The following is a 23,788-nucleotide window of genomic DNA, read 5'->3' on the forward strand; positions in this document are numbered from 1 at the left end:
CTGATTTTAAATGTACTGGGAAACCCGCAATCTAAAGTTTTGAGCAATCGAGATTAAAGAGTACTGCGACTCCAATCAATTCAAAAAGACATGAAAACATTTAAAAGGGGGAAAAAAGAAGAATCAATGCAAGGGAATCCACATTTGAAGAGAGAGATTCATTCAATCAAGCAACCAAAGTATAGTAGCTATCACAGCTTAAATTATGGTTGAATTATCACTACCTCGGTGTACACTATTAATACATGTTCACCTACAATCTCTTGTTTTGGCACCAGCAAATTGGTAAGCCACGATACTGGTCCATCGACCTCAGACAAAAAGTAGAAACAACGGCCAAAAAGAAAATCAGACTTGAAAATTATGGAGTTCAAAACAGGTTTCAATCTTCAAGCTCAATAATCTTCACAACGGATGCATCACCAACTTTCTGGCAAACAACAACACGATCGTGTGGCTTTACGACACCCGATAATTTGCCATAATCGAGAGCAAAACTCAGGACTGACTCATTTGTGGCGCTTGTTGACTCAGCCTGAAGAATCAAATTTATTAAAACCCAAATCTCAACAAACTCTTATTAAGGTCTGCATGTTGACAAAGATATAAAAATCATGGAGTGAAAAATATGAAAATTCGACAGTAAATGGAAGAAGTGTTCAAGTAATACATGAACAAACTTCACCTGATAGACTTAAATGGGAGTAACTGCGAGTGTATCGTGCATTATGGACTACAGTGGATTTTGGCAACTAAACAGTCTATAACATTTTTTTCATATGCAACAGCCACTGTTTAGCAACTGCACATTGCCCAGTGATGAATAATTAAATGCTTTCATATATCCATGCATGAGAATTACCATCAGAAAAACAAATATTCATACCCCAAACAGATTTCTATATGGGTAGGCAGGTAGCAAAGACAATTGGGGAGAAAATGTAGGAGCATGGGCAATGAATGCAAGCAGGCAGAGATAGATCCTTTTTTTTCTTCTTTTGAGATAAGATCAAATTATCCGAATAAATCAATGAATTATATGCTTTCTCGTATGTAATAGCTGCTGTTTAGCAACTGCACATTGCCTAGTGATGATGAATTAAATGCTTTCATATATCCATGCATGAAAATTACCATCAGAAAAACAAATATTCATACCCTAAACAGATTTTTATATGGGTAGCAAAGACAATTGGGGACAAAATGAGGGAGCATGGGCAATGAATGCCAGCACGCAGATATAGATCCTTTTTTTTTTTTTTTTTTGGGGGGGGGGGGGGCAAGAGATAAGATCACACTATCAGAATAAATCAATGTAGTTTTTCTTCATCCCCCTCTTTTTTGGGTGAATAAATCAATCTAGATTTTGCTTTGCATCAAATAGTGGACCAGAGGAAGCAATATAAAATATTAAAAAAATTTACCTGATGTCGGGGATCTGCAAGCATGGGGAAAAGACCTCTGACTATAAGTGATTGCCTTGCCTGTCCATTTCATTGTCAAAATTAATATTGGTTAGTTTAAAAATCAACTGGAAACACTGAAATAAATAAAATAACAAATAAACAAATCAAATTTAACAGAGCCGGTACGCAAAGGATTGCATGTTTTGAATCAAACAAAACATATTAGACATTAGTTACATTAATTAGTTACAGGAACAAATAGTTATATTACTCATAGAAATCCACAGGCATTACAACTTAAAGTGATTGTGCTTACATTAGGTGCCAACTATATAAAGGTAGCCTTGCAAGGTCAAAATCAACCAAAACCATGAAGACACGAGTAGGATGGCTAAACTTGATTTAGCTCCTCAAAGCATGCTTACTTGTATAGAAATGAGGGGAAGAAAAAAAAACCTCAGCCTTCTCCCAACTTAATGGGGTCAGCTACATGGGTTTAAACAAAATAGGGAAACAGACACCAAGTCAGCAGAACCCAGTTAAATAGGGTCTCCAACATGGATACTTGCCTCCAATAGGATCCAAAGATCCACACAATCAACTTTCACACACCAAGAGGAAGACTCCAGTCTAAGAACCAAACTCCGTCAAATTAGAAGGTTGAAAGATGCTTGGTTAGCCAGCCAATGAGAGAATGCTGTTCAACATCTGAGGTAAGCCTTCCATTCTCCATCTTGGAAGTCCAATGGGTCCAAGAAAGGAGGAATATGGATCCACTTCTCACATCTTCCAGTTCAAAGAATTAGATTTTCTTTTACAAGCCTCTCAAGGAACACACATTTTGAAATTCCAGGGGCCACCAAAACCATATTCTAATCCTAAATTGCACACAAAATACCAGAAAATGAGAAGAGTTGGAAAAACAAGGAGCCCCTGTAATTGAAAAAAAGATGGTGTGGGTGTCATATATGGCTGGGAAATAATTCAATTAGTTCCAACAAGGGAATCGAGATTAATCTGCTGAATGCATCTTACTCTTTTAGTTCAGGAAACTTGTAAAACCAAAGAAACCAACATGGAAGGCACAAGAAATTTTAATTGTATATCGTAAAGATTAAAAAGAAAACATTCAGCATGGGCATCCACTAATGGTTAGATTAGGAATACAGCTAGACATGACATTCTTGCACCCAGAGCAACTGAAAAGCCCAGAACATCCATTAGATTAGGAATCTGTAATAAGCAAAATTTGCATCCCAAAAAAGTGAAAATTTGTTATGGGCAAAACCATAAATGAAGCAGAGCAGTGGAATACCTCAAAAGCACCAGTAAAGCTCCATTTGAGTTGATTTGTTTTCAGGCGAGGAATAACAACTGAAATAACAGGCATTGTTGGCCTATATTTTGCAATCAATCTGCAGTCAAGGGAAATTTAAATAAAAGAGTACTCATCGGCATTCAGAGAATATGCATACTGGGAACTACATAATGCACACAATGTGACAAATCTGTCCACAGAGACAAATAGGGATGCATGTCCTCACAAATACTTAAGAGTTACCTTGCAGCCCTTCCAGATGAGGTGAAGCAAATAATTACGGAAGCCTTCACCTTAATTGCTGCACGAACCTGGTTTGAAACAGAAGAAAGAGAACAGAATATTATACATAATTCAATCATCATAATAAATATCCATGTACAAGAACTTGGACCAAAAAGACATGATCCAATGAGTGATCTAACTATTGATCATTATCAAAAAACTAGAAGTAGAGCCGCGAAAGAAAATACCGCAGAGGAAGCAATTGATTCCAAGTGGCTCATCGGTTCTCCAACATATTTGACGGTCTTCTTGAAATACAAATCTTGATTGTAGACCTTCTCCGCCTGCAGATATGGCATTTTAAGCAAATGACCAAGGATGAGATTACAAAGAGACTAAACTAACCATCTCCAAATATTTAGTCAACCTGTAGAACTCATATACTAGCTGACATACAAGTGGGGAAATATTAACTACAAGAAATTAATGAAGGGATACATCCTGACTAAAACAATATCCCCATCTTCCCCAAACCCCACAGAAGGAAGAAAAGGAAAAACAGAAAAGAGGAATCAGTTCAATACTTCAATCAATAAAGATATTCTTGCAGAACTTTGCAGCTTTATATTGATGTTTAGAAGATGGCATAGAAATTGTTGCTTCAGACATGACCATTGATATAATCTATTCATCATGACCAGGGAAATCATCCACTCAACAGAGCAGGATAAAACTTTTAGCCCAGGACAATGTTCAGACTTTTGAAGTGATAAAAGTAACAGCATGAAATCAATGACAAATTGGACAGCTTCTGCCCAACATGAATACACGTAATTTCTAGTCAAAATGACTTGGATATTTACAGAAAACAAGTACTCACCTCAGCACAAATTTTACCGACAGTGGAAATGGTCTCAACAGGGTACAATCCTCTTAGAGTCTCTGCACCTAGAAGAATTGCATCACTCCCTGTATCCATAAAAACAGATGAAGGGAAATGGATTAGGTCCTGTGGCGTGGCATGTCATCATTTGGAACTTAGAGAAAAATAGACATGGAAAACGAAGAAATATTAAGCAGGAAAAACCAAATTTAATCCACAGCAAGTTGTCAAGGTAACATACCATCTAATACAGCATTGGCAACATCTGTGGCCTCTGCACGAGTAGGTCTCAGGTTGTCAGTCATACTATCCACCACACGAGTAACAACTGCAGGCTTTCCAGCCATATTGCACTTGTAAACAGCAGCCTTTTGAAATAGAAACACCTGTAATGTTCATTTAATGCAATAAACAGCACCGGTATAATTAGTTTGGCATGATGAAAATGGTTGAAATAGCAGCAACCAATGTAAATAGAGGAGGCCAAATTAATGAAAACACAACAAAATTATCAGTAGATGACAGGACAAGAGTGATCATTTTAAACAATACGAAACCATTTGATAACTAAGAACTTTTCAGTGCATATTATATAGCTCAAACATTTCTAGCAGGCACAAATCATTTATGATTTCTGAGGCCAACAGCAAAGCTGGTTGGGATTTGAGTAATAGGCATAGCTTTGTATGGTCAGCACACAATCAGAACTGTCATCTAAGATGATTCCCAATGATTAAGTTATGAAGATTATTGAAAAAAAGCATTAGAAGCACCAAAAGGACAAGAAACATTATAACACTACAACTGTTGGTATTAGTGTGTAACAGAGTCTGAAGAAAAGTATAAAGCTTCAGGCCTTCTTCGTGAAGCAAATACAGTCCTCTTCTGGCATATCCAAAATGTCCAGGGAAGAACTACAAAAGATGGCCATCACATACTCACCTACGGGACCTGTTCGCTTCAGGCTCATCAACATGGTGGACAGCCGGGCAGGAATCCTCAACTCTGCCTGTTACTCATCCCTCAGATTGATCTAATTGCACTTCACGCTCTGCATTCTAGTTGATATTCCCACAAAAACCTTGGCCAACAAAAGTTGTCACAGTATATGCAACTCTTGCAGGGTCTGAGAGGGGCAAATGTACGCAGGCTTACACCTGCTTCACAGAGAGACGCTGTATCCATGTTTAAAAACCGCAAATTGATGTTTGCAATAATGCAACTTAACCATTGCACCAGGGTTCCTCCACTACAGTTGAAATTTAATATCTCACATTTTATTTTTTTTGAAAATGAAGAAATACAAGCAGATAACTTTGACATCATGATGTTTGGAAAGGATATAGTATGCATTAGGCATGTCCCTTGAGAAAGGAAAAAAAGAACACTGATTTGTCTGATGTGGCACGTGCATGGCATTACCCCAAAAAGGGCCAAACTTAAAAGTGGACCGGTGAATGAATATATTTGTGTATCGAAATGGTATGGCAGGAACAAGGCATGAATCTGCCCTTTCTGTGTGAGAAGGATCCAACTTTAAGGTGTTAAGATGAAATTGCCATGAGCCTAGCCCACCAAGCTTGATGCTAATAAAAAAATTTAAAAAAATGGCATTGTAGGAATTTGTGTAGTTGTTCAGATGGCACAGTTTGTAGAGAGATATGTGTCTATACATTAAGCATAATCACAGAAGATGTCACACGAAACCTTCTAAATCATCCAGAAACCTGACCTTCTCAGGAGGAAGATCTATTCCCAAATTCCCACGAGAGAGAATAATGCCATCTGCTTCTTGTAGAATTTCGTCAAAATGGGTTAGGCCCTGCAAGAATTTCCAAGAAAAGAATGCTGGAAATTTATATTCTCAAACAAGCAACCGTATGGAACTGGATTAGAACTGAAACAGATTTTATTTTCTTCATTCCATAGTATAATTGATAACCAGGGACTGACTATTTCTCATGTATGCTAATCAGATTTGTATCTTACCTCTATGTTTTCAATCTTTGCAAGAATCTGTGTCTGATGAAGATCACCTGATTTAGCAAGCAATTCACGGGCCTGCATAAAAAAACTATATAAGGCTGATAGCATATAACAACATGTCTGGAAGACACAAATTAGTCTCTTCATGCCTTCATCTAAACCCCTCAAGGTAAGCAAATTATAAAAACTAATAATCATGAAAATCAAAACTGATCACAGATTATAAGAAAATTCAGAACATAAAAAACAACACACACAAAAAAGGATGATAAAGTGAAAAGAACAATAGGTAACCATCAAGAACAGCCCTTACATGGCGAACATCTTCTGCATGCCGAGTGTATGACAAGGAGAGGAAATCTATATGGTTGCGAACACCCCACGTACTTATAACCTGAAACAATAATTTCAAAATCATGATGCATACTTGGAAGAAAATCTGACACAAATACATTCAACGATTTTCAGGTTTTCTTTATATGGACAATTCTCAAAATTTAAAAGATGTCTCTTTGTGAATGTTGGATTATGTAATAATTTTCTAAATAACTCATACTGTGAATAACTATAGTGAATCAAATGTTGTCTTAGGAACGTGTTGTGAAAGCGGAATAGAGTTTCCCGTTGAAATGATGACTGCTGGTGTAGCCAAGTTTGAAGGGTGGAATGCTAACGAACTGGGGCCACAGCACCTCTTTATCCCGAATCAGATGTGGGGAAAGGAATAGACAAGCGGGAGGACCAACTCAACCATAGGAATGCCCGATCGACTTGACTTTGCGAAATACGGGGTCTCTTTTAGTGCACTTGACTTATCTTATTGCATATAAAATGATCACTGAGCATATAACCTTACTTAACAACTTGATATTTTGGGATAAGAAGTTGTAACATGATATCAGAGCACCAAGCCCATTATGCTAATTAAACATATGTATGATCACCCAAAAAGGCCATACATGCTACATGTGCGCCACCCAAAAGAAGGGCAACATGAGGGGGCTCTGTAATAATCCCACATCAGCCAACTCTGGGACTGATCCAGTGTAAGGCAAGTCACAAACATTCAGCTTGAACCCGGGTCTACTGGCCATCAGTTTAGGCACATATTTGGGACTATGGGATGGTATTATCTAGGCTCACAGGTCCATCCAGGCTATGCCCACAATAGCCATCAAACAGCAGGTCTACAGGAACATATCTGTCAGATTTATGGGGCTGATGGATCTTTATGTCAAGAAGGAATTTCAGAACTTGCATGTGACTGGAGTGGGGCCCTTTTGGTGGAGGTACGGCAGACCTTTCATGGAGAAAGTAGCTAGTTTAGTTGTTATTTTGTTCGCATGTTATGTCTATAATTTTGTATTTTTTATAGTTACTATTTTGGCATTGGTCTTCATTGACAGAGCAAGGATAGAGTTTCTATTTCTTTCTGCTTCCTAATTTGTGATGAGGAGATATCTATTCCAACCACAAGTCAGGCTGGATTCTGTTTCTGGTATTCTCTTTTGTAATTGCTATCTATTAACACAAGAAATAAGAGAACCCTCCATGTAATTTGAGAAAAAATTGATCATGCTTGTACTGAGTGATTCAGTTGCTCTGTGAAAGAGAACCCACAAGTCATGCTATGTTCACAATGGAACATAGGTTGCATGTGATAACAGACCTCTCCTTTCCCAATCTCTCTCTCTTCCCTACTTCTCTATTCTGTTTTTATTCCTTGTTTGTATTTCCACTAAACCTGCAACCTATGTTCCATTGTGAGTAACCAATAACCCCTTGGCACTGTCAACTGCTGTTACAACAAGTCAAGGATGCATTTTGACTCCCTCCAGAACAGAAAGCTATATACACTGCTGGTTTTGGAGTTAAATGAAATCTCAGACCATATTTTGATAAGATGATACACTTCCTGTCCCCCTTCCATTCAGTACTGATTACAGCCCCATCCACTGGCAGCATCTGAAATTTTCTCTTTGTTCCTTGATGTCCTCATCCTGTGAAACAGCCACTATTCTTCATCTAGTCATCAGTTACGGCTGAATTTTACGGACTTAGGAGTTATTATTGTTAGAATATTAATTAATATTCGACATAAGGTGGGCTTCATTGATTGTGTTACACTTTGATTTAGTTTCCTTACTGGTTTGATAAGGTAATATATGGTTACTAAAACTCTTTTATGGACTGGCTAGTGAGAGCTAATAGGGACCGTTAGATCTTGATGGAAGATCTAATGAGTTTGCCTATATAAAGGATGTTAGGTCCCTCCTCTAAACCCTAATTGATCACATTATTCTTTACGTTAGTTCAGAGAGGTTGTTCCATCAAGCCAATGAATAGGGAGGAATCTAGAGGAGAAGATCTAGAATCAAGTTAATCATAAAATAAACTTCAGATTGGTTCTTAATGGGAGACTAAAGAAGAGATTCTGATGCGCTTCGTCTCCAATGGATCCTAAAGAAGGTATGTTCATCATCATCCAGTATATTGAACTTCTTTAAATATAAACTATACATGCGCTCTGAGAAAGATCCAATAAATGGCATGAACAATCCCTATGGATCTCAATGCCTAGGACAAAGATGTCTTACCAAAGTCTTTTATATCAAAATTCTCAGATAACAATTGCTTGGTCCTTATGCAATAGGTCAATGTCAATACTAGTGGGCAAAATATTATCAATACAAATAATGAGGAAGATAAAATTCCTCCCACTGACCTCTCCATATATATACTGATCTACAAGGTTCTCAACAAAATCGAATGAAGTCACAATATTATCAAACTTAAGTACCATTGTTTGGAAGCTTACTTAAGACCACAAATAGATTTCTTGAGTCTACACTAAGATGATTAAGATCATCAACCGCAAAACCCTCAGGCTACATGATATAGACTTCTTTATAATGGTTTCCAATCAGAAAGGCAGCCTTCACATCCATCTGGTATAACTCTGAAAGAGTACTTTGAAGAGACAGAGTACTTTGAAGAGACAGGTGAGAAAATCTTACTAGTCAACTTCCTCTTTCTAAGTAAATTCCTTAGCTGCCAGTCTGGTTTTAAACCTTACAAACTTTCCTCAACAATTCTTATTGGTCCTACCCACTTACAACAATGGGTTTATAGCTTTCTAAAGATCATTATGTCTCATCAACTATATTATATCCCTCGTGGCACCTAATCACAATCTAATTAAAGATTAAAGACAACTTTCTAGTAACTGGGTCAACCATAATGCCAATATTATAGTCATGTTCATTAAAATTAGATCAAGTAATCTGGGAACAAGCTACCCTTCTTGGCTATATCAAACTACAGAAAACTAACTATATAAGAATCCACAATTCTGGTGTCTCGACAAAGATGGTAAAACCAAGATCTAGGTAAGAAACAAATTAGCAATGAATACATTTAGGTTCCAAATTCTGCAATACTGGATTATACAATCTTAGCTTTGCAGAACAACCCAAAAACTTTACGATGGTTCAAGTTAAGTTTATAAATAATCCATAATGGAAAAGGAGTCAAGAGAACAGATTTGAAAAAGAGACACGATCAAGGATATATATGGTTGTTATCAAGGCTTCAACCTATAAAAAAATTTAAGTAAATTAGTTTTACAAACCATAGTCCTCACTATATTCATAAGGGTGTGATTAAGCCTTTCAGCTAAATCATTTTGCTCAGGACTGTCAAGCATAGTAAACTAACCAACTATACTCAAATCCTCCAAGTACTTGGCGAATAGACCCTTAAGTTGTCCAGCATCCTCATGTCTGCCATAATACTCTCCTCCATAGTCAGATCTAATAATTTTCGTGAATTTTTCTAACTATTTCTCAACTTCAATCTTAAAAATCTTGAAGATTTCAAGAGATTCAAACTCTTCCTTAATTGAGTACATAAACCATATTAAGAGTGGTCATCAATAAATATGATGAAATAACAATTTATACATAAGGTGGCTTAATAAGGACCACTATCTAGTCATCAGAACCGAATGTGACAAGAGAAAATTGGATTATCAAACAAGAGCCAAAGAATCAATACTTTTTATTCTCGCAGTTGGCTAACCAGGCCTTATACTCGATGCAACTTCTACTTACAGAAAAAGCAATGGTCATCTCCCTTTTATAAGGAAACTTTCATAGGTCCCAAATTGTTAGTCTGACTAGACTTTTTATCTTTACCCTAAGCATTTTTTACAAGTATTGATTCTTATAATAATAAAGTTTCTTTTTGAATAAAGTAATTGGTCTTTATAATTCCAAACTTCGTAGAGGATGCTAAGGGCCTTGATGGATAATAGCAGGAGTAATGAAACGAAACATTAAGAGTCTTGAGTTTTATTTTGAGAAACAATCATCCTAATGACATAATCCCTAACTCTTCCAAAACCATCACACCTTATGATAAAGAACTCTTATAGAAATATACTTATTTCAACACTAGATGAGGCTCGGTATCTTTGTGTTACTACACCCAACAATTTCAAAACAGTGCATTCAGTAGGTAAATCACTCTTCAAGTGTTCATTGATGGACCTCTTAACGAGCAGTAAGTAGACATAATTACTTTTCACCTCTACAATATAAATCAACTTTTGTCTTCTACACTCTCACGAGTCATATTCATCAGTTTCTCAGTAATTAGGAATTTGTGGTCATCTACTATTTCCATAGTAAATAATACATCTTCTACAATTTCTTAAAGTTTGACTTTATAAGAATCTCAATAACAATCACATTGTTGTTGATAAAAAATGTGACTAACATCAAACAATGCATACTTTATTAGCACATAATATAACTTATAAGTACACCGCTAAAAAGAGCACCCATATATCACCATGTAAACACCTTTGAGCAGAATTCATGACATACAGTTGTAATACTCTTTTACACATCAGCGGCCACAAGAGTATTCCAACCTTCGAAAATTTACCACCTTTGGGTATATAAACTTCTTAGATCAATCAACTCCCAACCAAATGATGTACGTGTCACCCTCTTAATGCTAATACATAATTACCACCTTTGGGTGTATAAAAACGCATTAACACAAAAAGACATCCATTACCATATATGATTGACATTCCATAAACCCAACCATGAATGCCATTTTGATAGTCACTCACAATTAAGCTCATGAAATTCTCATATTAAGATATACTTTATATTATCCACAAATAATACTGGTTTTAATTTTTAAACTGAATGGCAAACAGGCTAGATTGCCTATAAAATTACAACACATGCTAATACATTGTTTGGAAAAAGGTTTAGAATTACCAAAAGGCAATCAAAGCATATATAAAATACATCATACATTTGCATAAAAAGTCATATAAAATATGCTCACAATATAAAATCATCAAATAAAATAAAAGAACCATGTCAAGGACTTGTTTAACAGCGAAGTTACAAATCCATAAACATGTTTCGTCATATTTCACATACATAGGGGCAAAATTGTGTCTTGAAAATGGTTCCATTGCGTTTGAAAGGGTCCAAAACATAAAATCCCGAGAGAACGCTTCAAAATTCCATACAGTTTTGGTCGAAATTAAAAAATACTAAATATATAGTATTCTGAATTTTTTTTTTACAACAATTAAACCGGTCCAATGGTAAAGCAAACCAAAATGAATATTTGGTCAAACCGAACTGAACCCTTAAGCCTGTTTGGTTTATGAGTCAAATGAGTGAACTTAATCTATTAACGGGTCGACTTGATGAGTCAAAATCAGATCGGATCAATACACAAAACAAGATTCAAACCGGTCCATTAGAAACAACCTAAACCAAACCAAGTCAATGGTCAGACAATTGAGTGGTCAACCGGATGACCCGATGGGTCTCAAGATTCGGTCATGGGTTTGGTCGGCCCGACCCGTTGACTGGTCAAAATGCCACGTCAGCATCAATATTAATTAAAAATCCATTAAAAAAGTTCCAGAAAACCGTGGCCAGATTTCGGCAGTGCGTGGCGGCCAGTCCGGAGTCTGGTGGTGACCTATAATATATAGATCTCTTCGTTTTTTCAAGATCTACGCAATGGTGGTTTCAGATTTTTAAGATCATTTCTAAAAAAAAAAGTATTGGCAAAAAACAGTACGGTTTCAATAAAAACTAAGGAGAAAAAATTCACAAATTGTTCGATTCTGGAGCCCTAAATTCAACATTCATATGGGTCTTTAATCAATTATATGTAGGCTCTGATGCCACACGTTAGAATAAATCTATCCAAGATCGCATAGATCGATTAAAAACACCTTAGTATAATAACAGTATAAGATGATGACATACCTTTATTTAGGATCCATTGGAGACGAAACACAACGGAATCTCTTCTTTAGTCTCTCGCGAAGAACAAACTTGAAGTTGATTCTATGATCAACTTGATGTTAGATCTTCTCATCTAGACTCCTCCCTATTCACTGGCTCGATGGAACCTCTTTGAATTAACACTTTATGTGCAGAGAATAATGTGATCAATTAGGGTTTAGAGAAGGGACCTAGTATCCTTTATATAGGCAAACTCATTAGATGGTCCATCAAGATCTAACGGTCCCTATTAGCCAACACTAGCCAGTCCATAAAGAGTTTTAGTAATCATATATTACCCATATCAAACCAAGAAGGAAACCAAATTAAAGTGTAACACAATCAATGAAGCCCACCTTATGTGGAATATTAATTAATATTCTAACATTCTCCCACTTGGGCTAATATTGATTGTGACACAATCGAGCAAAACAAAACATCTCTTTGGTTTTAAGAAAACAGTTGGAAAAAACATGTTGAAAACGTTTTAACCTTTATGTGCACAACTTTATATTGGTCTGAGGTAACCTAAAACTCAATCCATTCATATAGAGCCTTAAGTATCAAATCATGGCAGTAACTGCATCTTTTAAGCGACACAGGACCATCCATGGTCACAAATACTCTTAACTCTACTGAAAATGAATTCAATATGGTAATGTGGCAACTGATGACACTTTATAAAAATCTTCATGTGTTACACTTTATAAAATATTTCACATAAGATGGGCTTCATTGATTGTGTTACACTCTGATTTGGTTTCTTTATTGGTCTGATATGGGTAATATATGGTTACTAAAACTCTTATATGGACTGGTTAGTATGGGCTAATAGGGACCATTAGATCTTGATGGACGATCTAATGAGTTTATCTATTTAAAGGATGCTAGGTCCCTCCTCTAAACCCTAATTGATCACGTTATCCTCTGCACATAAAGTGTAAGTTCAGAGAGGTTGTTTCATCGAGCCCGTGAATAGGGAGGAGTCTAGAGGAGAAGAACTAACATCAAGTTAATCATAGAATCAACTTCAAATTTGTTCCTTCATGTGAGACTAAAGAAGAGATTCCGTTGCACTTCATCTCCAATGGATCCTAAAGAAAGGTATGTTCATCATCTTATATTGTTACTATATTAAGGTGTTTTTAATCAATTTATGCGATATTTGATAGATTTATTCTTACAGGTGGCATCAGTGCCTGCATAAAATTGATTAAAGACCCATAGGAATGTTGAATGATGAACTTAAGGCTCTAAAATCGAACCTAGGCAATTTGTGAATTTTCTCTCATAAGTTTTCATCAAAACTGTACGGTTTTTTGCCGATAATTTTTTCTATAAAGGATCTAGAAAATCCGAGACCACCACTGCATAGATCTCAAAAAAAACAAAGAGATCGATGTATTATGGGTCACCACTAGACTCCGGATGCACTACCGGAATCCGGCAACTATTTTCTGGAATTTATAATCAAAATTTAATTAATATTAACGTTGACGTGGCAGTTTGACCGATCAATGGGTCGGGCCAACCAAACCCATGACCCGTCAGGATGGTCCATATCAAAGACCCATCGGGTCGACCAAGACCGGTCAACGGTCTGACCACTGACTCAATTTGGTTCGATTGGTTCTAATGCCCGGTTTGAACATTGTTTTGTGTATTGACCCGATACAAATTTGACTCAGCGAGTCGACCAGTTAATTGATTAAGTTGACTCTTTTGACTCATAAACCAAACAGAACTACGGGTTCAGTTCGGTTTGACCGAATATACTTTTTGGTTTGCTTTACCATCGGACCAGTTTAATTGATGTAAAAAAAATAAAAATTCCATAATACTATATATTTAGTATTATTTAATTTATGGCCAAACTGTATGAAATTTTTAAGCATTCTCTTAGGGTTTTATGTTTTGGACCCTTCCGGACACAATGGAACCATTTTCCACCTTTATATATATGAAACATGATATGACAATGTTTATGTTGTTTTTTGTAACTTCATCGTTGGGCGAATTTTTTAACATAGTTCTTTTATTTTGTCATATGGTTTTATATTGTGAGCATGTTTTATATGGTTATTATGCAATTGTAAGAAGCATTTCATTTATGTTTAATAAAGTTATGATTGCCTTTTGGTAATCTCGAAGTTTTTCTTCAAACAATATATTAGCATGTGTTGTAATTTTATCGGCTATCCAACACCTTGCTAATCGGTTTAAAATTACAACTAATATCATATGTGGGTAATATAAAGTATATCCCAACATGAGAGAGTTTCAGGAGCTTGATTGAGGGTGACTGCTAAAGTGGCACTCATGGTTAGGTTTGTAGAATATCAATCATATAGGGTAATGGATGTCTTTTGGTGTTAATGTGCCTTTATACACCCAAAGGTGGTAATTGCGTATTTGTTTTAAGAGGGTGACATTTAGTATATGGTTGGAAGTTGACTTATTCAAGAAGTTTACACACCCAAAGGTGGTAGATTTTCGAAGATTGGAACACTCTTATGGCTGCTGATATGTGAGGGAGTATGCCCAAAGGTGTTTTCATGATGATATATGTGTACTCTTTCTAGTAATGCACTTAGAAAGTTACATGTTATCCACATTATGATAATAAAGGGAGTATCACAACTGTATGTCATCAATTATGCTCAAAAGTGTTTTTAGGATGATATATATGTGCTCTTTCTAATGATGTATTTATAAGTAACATATTAATGTGCTAACAAAGTGAGGAAGTATCACAGTTGTATGTCATGAATTCCGTTCAAAGGTGTTTTCATGATGATATATGTGTACTCTATCTAGTAATGCACTTAGAAGTTACATGTTATCCACATTATGATAATAAAGTAAGGGAGTATCACAACTGTATGTCATAAATTATGCTCAAAAGTGTTTTCAGGATGATATATATGTGCTCTTTCTAGTGATGTATTTATAGGTTACATATTAATGTGCTAACAAAGTGAGGGAATATTACAACTGTATGTCATGAATTCCGCTCAATGGTGTTTACATGATGATATATGTATACTCTCTAATGATGTATCGAAAATGTTAGCCACATTGTGCTAATAAAGTATACATTGTTTGTTTTCAGTCACCTTTTCTGTCAACATTAATATGGTCACTATTGAGGTTCTTAGTGGGTCGAATTTTAATAAGTGGAAGGAGGATATAATGTCTGCTATAGAAATGGCAGATGTCCATATATCTTTAGTTATTGAAAAACCAACAAATTTGACTGATAGTAGTACACAAGACGAAAAATTACTTCATGCTTCATGGGTTAAAAGCAACTGTATATGCGTACTATCTATGAAGAGGTGTATCAGAGAACACTTAAAGAGTGGTTTACCCACAGAGTACACTGCTAAGGAGTTGTTGGAAGCAGTGTCACAGAGGTACCATGTCTCATCTAATGTTGAAGTTGGTTAATTTCTGTAGGGACTTTTTACCATTAAATATGATGGTTCTGGAGGAGTTAGTGATTATGTTATTAGAATGGCTGATTTTCAAACCAAACTCAAAACCCTTGGTGTTTCACTTCCTAATCATGTTATTGTCCATCAGGCCCTTAATACCCTCCCACCTAAGTTTGGCATCATAAAAACAAATTACATTTCCCAAGATGAAGCCTGGTCCATAAATGACTTAATCTCTAGAATTGTATCTAAATAAGAGAAATTAAAGAAAGACAAAACCGATATAGCCTTATTTGCATCAAAACCCAACACCCATAAGGTAAAGAAGTTCAAAGACCCTACTTATAAGATTGCTCGAGGTAAAGATAAAGAGACCGGTCAAACTAACAATTTTGGACCCAAGAAATTTCCCCTAAAAAAGGATAATGACAGTTGCTTCTTCTGTAAGAAGAAAGGTCACCAGAGGGCAGACAGCACCAAATATAAAACTTGGTTAGCCGAACACGAGAATAAAGGGGTTCATAAACGAGAGGAAACCAAGTAGAAAGGAGTCAAAGCTCGCTGTAGGGACACATGTAGAAGAAGACGTAGAATTAATGGGAGACATTATTTTAATATTAAACACTGGTTTTAAATTACTGTTAAAGGACACTTTTTATGTATCCACATTTAAAAGAAACTTAATTTCTATTTCAGTTTTAGACTAGTGTGGTTATTCCCTTGAAGTGAAAGACAGTAGAATATTTATGTTTTTTAATTCAAATAAGGTTAGATGTTGCACAATGTCATATGGATTATATAGATTATATCTGACTTAAAATGAGGATATCTATGTCTCCTGTAATGTTGAAATTGTTGCCCCTAAAAGACCCCTACCTAATGAACAGTCTTACACGTTGTGGCATAAAAGGCTTGGCCACATATCTAAAGAAAGAGTAGGAAGGTTGATAAATTCAATCATCCTCCCTACATTGGAAGGTGGCCTAGATACTTGTGTAGACTGTTGTAGGAGTAAGTTAACCAAAACCAAAAAGAAATCTGCAGTCCGTAGTTTTAACCTGTTAGAGGTTATTCATACTGACATTAGTGGTCCCTACTTAGCCACATTGTGTAGAAACTATTATTTTATCACATTTGTTTATTAACAAGAAGGGTATCACAGGGTCTAAACACATGGAAATTAAATATTTGACTATTAAAGAAAAGGTTAAAGGAGGTGACATCACAGTAGAGCATATCAGTACAAATGATATGGTTGTAGATCCCCTAACTAAGGGTCTCCGCCTTAACGTTTTTAATAGACATGTGGTGACTATGGGCTTGGGAGCATCCTTAGATGTGGTTGCTTAGTGGGAGTTTTTCATATTTTGCTCTATTATGTAATAAAAAAAATTCATCCGTACTCGTTTCTTGACATTTTTATACGCATAGATAATCTGTTATTTGAATTCAATAAAATTCTTTGGTGACACATTTCATATTATTATCATGTTGCATACTATGTAAGTCTTAAGGTATGTGTTAACCTTAAGCAAAGGTTGGGGCATTTATGCATTAGCCTTAAGGTATATGTCATGTAGCACATAAAGTTAAACTCGAGTTATAAACATGACATACAAGTTCGTGGGAACCATAAAGTAAATTTTCTCGTGGCATTGAGTCACATAAGTGAGAGATTGGGACCGACAATAGAATGACACATAAGGATTTCTATAAAGTGTCATCAATTGTCGCATTACCATATTGCATCCATTTTCAGTAGAGTTAAGAGTATTTGTGACCATAGATAGTCCTGTGTCGCTTAAAAGATGCAATTACTACCATGATTCGGTACTTAAGGCTCTATGTAAAACTCCTCAGACCAAAATAAAGTTGTGCACATAAAGGTCAAAACGTTTTCAATATGTTTTCAAATGCATTCTTAAAACTAAAGAAATGTTTTGTTTTGCTCGACTATGTCACAATAAATATAGCCCAAGTGGGAGAATGTTAGAATATTAATTAATATTCCACATTAGGTGGGCTTCATTGATCATGTTACACTCTTATTTGGTTTCCTTTTTGGTCGGATATTATATGGTTACTAAAACTCTTTATGGACTGGCTAGTGTAGGCTAATAAGGACCGTTAGATCTTGATGGGCTATCTAATGAGTTTGCCTATATAAAGGATGCTAGGTCCCTCTTCTAAACCCTAATTGATCACATTATTATTTGCACATAAGTGTTATATTTCAGAGAGATTGTTCCATTGAACCAATGAATATGGAGGAGTCTAGAGGAGAAGATCTAGTATCAAGTTGATTATAGAATCAATTTCAAGTTCGTTCTTCGTGGGAGAATAAAGAAGAGATTCCGCTGCGTTTCGTCTCCAATGAATCCTAAAGAAGGTATGTTCATCATCTTATACTGTTATTATACTAAGGTGTTATTACCACCAACTGGGGCGACCTTCAACTATAAGGTCTGGTCATTAAAATTTTCAGTTGCTAAGTCTAGTATAGTTTCTAATTCAGCAATTTAGTCCACTGCTTGTCCTGTTGACAGTAAAGGGTGACTGTCCTTTTTCCTTGTAGATGATGGATAAGAAGCAGTATACTCCAGAACCTCAGAGATTACTATTAAGGTGTATTTCAGTGCCTGAAACTGAGTCCTTTTCTTGTTAAAGTGCTGTGGGAATCCCTGGTAATGCCTGTAACTGAGTGATCCTGAATGCAGGATAGGATATCAGCATGCCCTTCCTACATCAGGGAGCTTGATGGCTGCATGTACCAGTTGGGACTCATTGAGTTTGACACATCAGAATGGAATCAAAGCCAAGAGGTCAGGCATTAGGTGCCTAGTAAATGTAAGGGATTCATGTTATGCATTAAATGCCCGATGCTTTGTCCCGCATGATGGCATCATGTGCAAAGCCCGTGTTGGGAGGGTCTGCATGTCCTCCGCAGGTTGGTGGAGGCGGTGGTACAGTATTGATATAGATTGCTGTAACCCATAGTGGTTGCAACTTGCATCACCTCCCACAGTTTTGGAATGTATGCATGCAAAAGTAGTAAGTTTAGGGACTTGCTGTCACAAAATAACAGTTGGCTTTGGAAAAATAAACAATCTTCACATTCCATGGTTTTAGATATTTGATCACTCCCAGCATTCAAAAAACAATTAATTGAAAAGGCATTGCCTTAGCTCTGTATCTAGAAAAGAACTGTTGCAAACAAACTCTCACTTACTTCTTTATCCTTCTCAGTCAAGGTAGGCAGATCAATATGAATCTGGGAAACATGCAAAGTGAACAAGGAACCAGTGAGAGTAGCAGTGTTTTTTATCATACAGACTACATCCTCACCCTTCACCTCAGATACCTGCAGTTGAAAAAGAAATACATAAGAGGCTTGAGAAAGAAATATGATCCCAATTAAGTAAAAGATGAATCCTACTTGGACCATCATACTCTGCTACTCGAACTCCAATTTGTAAGCAGGCAGTCAAATAGATTGACTCTTATCTAAATTAACTGAAATTTTTCTGAATCCTTCCCCCCCCCCCCCCCCCCACCCCCCTTTGAATGAATACTAAGAGACTACGTCCATTTTATCATAATGCCATGCGTTCAATAAAGTCAGAAATTTTATCCAACTCAGCAATAACTATTTTATACCTCCAGCCAAACTGAAGTAGTTTCACTTCCTGTGAACAGATACTGGCCAATAAAAATAGTATCCCCTGGCTTTACTGCCTGCAAACCACACAAATGCTTCAGGTTACACAGAAGATTCTACAAAGGAAGGCATGATAACAATAGCATCATGGCAGAACTATAAAAATAATAAAAGTACATCCGAAACCTATCAATTTCCAAGAGAAGGGAAGAAGTAATAGTCCAACAAGGTAGACAAAACAGGAAACTTCAGGAATCATCATTCAAAAAACTAGTTTTGCACCCTACAAATGAGAGAAATGTGATCTAGCAGCTCAATTGGGGAATATTTTGATTGATTAACAAGAAGCTTTGTATTTGGATATGTCAAACTAATCTTCGTTTAGAAAAAACAAGGAATGGACAATCACCACCGCCCCAATTAAAGAAGGTACCTACACTCTCTAGCATTCTCTTGAGCCAATAGGTGCACATCTCCTTGGAGAGAAATTCAATAGGGTCCAGGTAACTCTCAGAGAGCTAGTCGGCTGAAAAAAAATGGGGCTCTCCTTAACATCAAAGACATAATCTTTGCCCACAAAGGCACCATGGGGTTGGGAGAACCCCTCTTCATCAATAACCACTTTGGAATCCAAGAAACCCTGATTTACCAGGAATCCCTCCCAAAAGTCTCCTGCTGCCCCTACAAAACTGCACTATCATGACCACAGTTGATACTCAGGGGGCTATAGAACAGCAAAATGACATCACATGCTGATTCCAAGCAATGCATCCACAGCCTGCCACCCAACTCACTGAGGAGCTATCAATGTTAATGCCCACCAAAGCCATAGTGGGCAAGGTATCCATGTACCCATCTAACAAAATGAAGAATGGAGTCTGCTCATATGAACACTGGTCTAATAGTTCTCAGTCCATGTATTAATAAAAGTTGTGGCTTGCTTGCCAAATCTAGAGAAAATTTAAAAGAGCAATGCACCTCCTAGCCCCATTTATCTCTGTCCCCCTGCTATGTAAGATAACACGGTGCTCAAGAAGTTGCAATATCAAAATGGTATCTAAAAAGAAGCATATCCGTAAGCTCTTAATCTGTTCAATTATAGGGAATCACTTTCTCCATTCAAAATTCCCTCCAATCCTGGAAGTTTAACTGAAGCATTCAAATGAAAATACAGGCCTTTAGCAAGGGATCAACATTAATGAACATAAATTCAGAACAATGTTCAGTAATTGAAAGAACTAGTCCGGGTATTGATTACTCACAATCAAACTAGTTCTTTTTGCTTTTGCCAATGTTAAATTAAAAGTGCATAATAACTCATCTAAAACAATTTTAAAAATAAATAAGAGGCCTTAGCCCATTGGCCTTCCTTGTAAATTTGTCAGGATGGCCCAACTTTCTGCCATGTGGCGGATCGGATGGCCCCAGTTCTTGTTAACTGGTGGGCCTCAAGGTTCCCAGCCTATGCATCAAGTTTTAGCCCAAACAGACTGAAAATTTGATTCAGTTAGGTTCTAAATTTTAACTTACGGCCAATCCCAACAAAGGGAATTTTATTGAATTAGATTCTAAATTTTGCACGCCATAAATGCTCTTAAATAAATTATTTATTAGCCACCTTGCTTAAGCTTGAATTAATTATAAAAAGTTTTTAAAACAAAAAAACTATGAAAATATGGATAACTGGATAACTGAGGACCTAGGTGATCAAACTATATTTCCCCGTCCATGATTCTCTTCAGTAGTTTGAAGATTCTGAACATTCCAATACAAATCTTGTGCAACAGAAGAAGTGGACATAAAAATAAAACAAAAGCAGCATACAATGAAAATCATTGCTCACCGTTGCCAATCCAGAGAAATTGATAGGCAATAGCTCTGAAGTGGCTTCTTTATCTTGATCAGGTGTTAGAACAACATAGCCATCTGCCTGGAGCGAAATGGAACTTTCAGCCTTGTTTACAACCTGCAATTCTGGGCCCACTGTGTCCAGCATAACCTAAAAGAGGGTGAAGGTACCAATTACAAGTCAATTCTTTCTTCTTTTTATTTATTGCAATTATAACGATTACTGTTTTAGTAGAACTAAAAATCACATAATAAGAATTCCAAGTACTCAAACCAAAAATCAAAAAACTATTCAATCGGAAGAGAGAGCTTACAGCGCAGAGCTTCTTGGTGCTTTTGATGGCCGTCCTCAAATTTTCTAGAGTCTCCTGGTGATAGTCGGCGTCTCCCCACGAAAAATCAAAACGTGCCACTATCAACACGAAAAATACAAAGCATAAAAAACTCCACCTTCTCAAACAAGACACAAACTCTTAACAGCCTGAAACTCGATGAGAAAAAGTCCGAGCAGCAAAAAAAAATCTTCTTTTATTTTGCCAGTCCTTATCAAAGAATGAAATGAATAATACAATAATAGTAGTTATCTAAAAAACATAATCACAGACAAAAGGATCGAACAGATCATACCAGACATCCCAGCGGTGAGACAGCTAGAAATAGTCTCAACGGATCTCGACTTGGGACCTAGTGTTCCAACGATTTTTGTCATTGCAGGAAAGAAACTCTGCATAATCAATCACCAAAAATTCCATGTCAAGATCAGGTAAAAATTCGTCAAAAAAAACCAATCGTATTCTACTTCCAGCACTACTTTCACCCGAAAAGTACTTCAGACAATAAACAAAATCCCAACAATCTTCCATAAGAGAGAATTTTGAGCAAAGAAGTTTCAAAGAAACGATAAGCTAATTAGTACTTACAGACTTGGATGGCTCAAGGATGGAAGCCATCCTAATAGGTTCCTCGAGAAGCAAGTGCGTGGAATGCATTTTCGATCTGCTACTGAACGAAGAAGGAGGTCGGAGTTCGCTTTGATCGTAAGAAGAATCAAAGCAGAGAAGAGAGAAATGTCTTCTCTATTTAAGACTTCTTAACAGGCGTGCTTCGTTGTTAACGCGACCGTAATAACATATTGGGTAAATACGAATGTGAGCATATTCCGGAGAATCACTACATGCCTTTTGGTTATGGAAGACCTAGAATATCAATACTGTTAGATTAGAATCTAATCTTACTAAATGGATTGGTAAAGATTTCAATCTAACAGTTCTCATACACTGGACTCTTTGTCTCTTTTGGTCAGAAACCAGCTCAGACTTGCTAGGGTGTCAAACTGTCAACTCATTAGGTTTCAATTTCTGACTCGTCCGGTTTAACCCGGCCAACAATCGATGTCAATTTGGTCAACCTGAACCGTCGTCAGGCCTCTGGCTCTGAAGCACGCACGCAGTTAAGGCAGAGGGAATGTGGCCTGTGGGCCCAGGCTGGGTTGGGCTGCAAAAAGTTGGATACCATGGCCCATACCTAACCATCACGAGTCACACGGAATCTAACCATCTACCGTCAGCAATTTGACATTTTGACCAATCCGCTCCTACTTCGACTTCTAACTGTTAGGTTCACATAACGTGGTAAAAAAAGTGGGTCCCACCCCACTACACAGATTCCTGCTGTTGGATGTGAATTACTGGAAGTTCATGAATTTGGAACTTCCACGCCAAGAGACTTTTATCCTCTGGGGCGTGTTTGGCTGCAGTTGAATTAAGAGAGGATGTGAAGGGAATGCACACAAACGTACCCTAGATTAGTTAGTTAGGTTGCGTCGATGGCACGGGTCATGGTTGGCCACGGCCTCAGAGCAGAAGTCATTGCAGGATGCCATGAGGCATGAACAGAGGTGGGATGGACCACACCGAGATAAAAAGCAATTTATGTTTTTCTTATTATACGGAACTGTTACCTAAAAGTTATAAAAACAGTTTTTTAATCAGGAATAAATGTTTGAGATCATTTTTTTTTTTTTTTTTTTGGCCATTTGATATGTGGTGTGCTTTTTTTTTTTTTAAGAAAAACGATCATTGAGAATAAGAGCTCATTTTTATCCTAAAAAAAAAAACTCAGAGCTCATATAAACAAGGATATTTAAAAATTAAAAAGAAAGATGACATCTTCAATCGAAAAATTACAAACAATGATATCTACCTTACATAATTGTAGAAGCGGAAGGATTAAATAAAGACCACTCAGTTGGGAGCTCAACGGACAGGGTCACCTCGGACTAGAAATCTATTACACAATTTGCATACCTTGGAACAAAACAGAGCTGACAGTAATCAAAAGAGTACTTCAAGTCTAAAATATCTTGACAGATGGGAATGATATATTTTAACTATTGCAATTAAAATTGTCTCTTGTGATTTGGTTTTGAGTGTGTAACCTGCAACCACAATACAGGAACGTTACCTGACCTTGGGGGGGTCGAGGGAACACCTACAATGATCAAAGTCATTAAGGGCTCAAAAGTTTAAAGGCTCTGGACTAGAATGCCTTGGATATTAAGCATAATGTGAACAGTTGAACATACCTTGCTTGGATCATATGTAGGTTTTATATAGTGACGTAGAGTTACCATGGTCCATTGGATGTCACATGGACCCTCCTTTCATAACCATTAGATCTAGGGTGCTCCCTCCTA

The 23,788-nt window shown here is 36.7% G+C and overlaps 1 protein-coding gene across 1 annotated transcript; it reads right to left on the reverse strand.

The window, feature by feature from the left end:
- Positions 1-137: 137 nt before the first annotated feature.
- On the reverse strand, positions 138-22,210 carry LOC149008171 (pyruvate kinase 1, cytosolic). Its single transcript, XM_089166825.1, has 16 exons — positions 22,014-22,210; positions 21,721-21,817; positions 21,408-21,505; positions 21,089-21,244; positions 19,245-19,322; positions 18,817-18,948; positions 6,132-6,212; positions 5,822-5,893; positions 5,565-5,654; positions 4,074-4,218; positions 3,830-3,918; positions 3,198-3,293; positions 2,968-3,035; positions 2,722-2,821; positions 1,425-1,484; positions 138-535 (listed from the first exon to the last, which is right to left on the reverse strand). Exons 1-16 carry the CDS (start codon positions 22,080-22,082, stop codon positions 383-385), a joined length of 1,584 nt encoding a protein of 527 aa, XP_089022951.1. The 5' UTR covers positions 22,083-22,210; the 3' UTR covers positions 138-382.
- Positions 22,211-23,788: the final 1,578 nt, after the last annotated feature.

The sequence above is a fragment of the Hakea prostrata genome, chromosome 8, assembly GCF_041222555.1.
Source record: "Hakea prostrata isolate BN-2017 chromosome 8, UWA_Hpros_2, whole genome shotgun sequence".
Taxonomy (NCBI): domain Eukaryota; kingdom Viridiplantae; phylum Streptophyta; class Magnoliopsida; order Proteales; family Proteaceae; genus Hakea; species Hakea prostrata.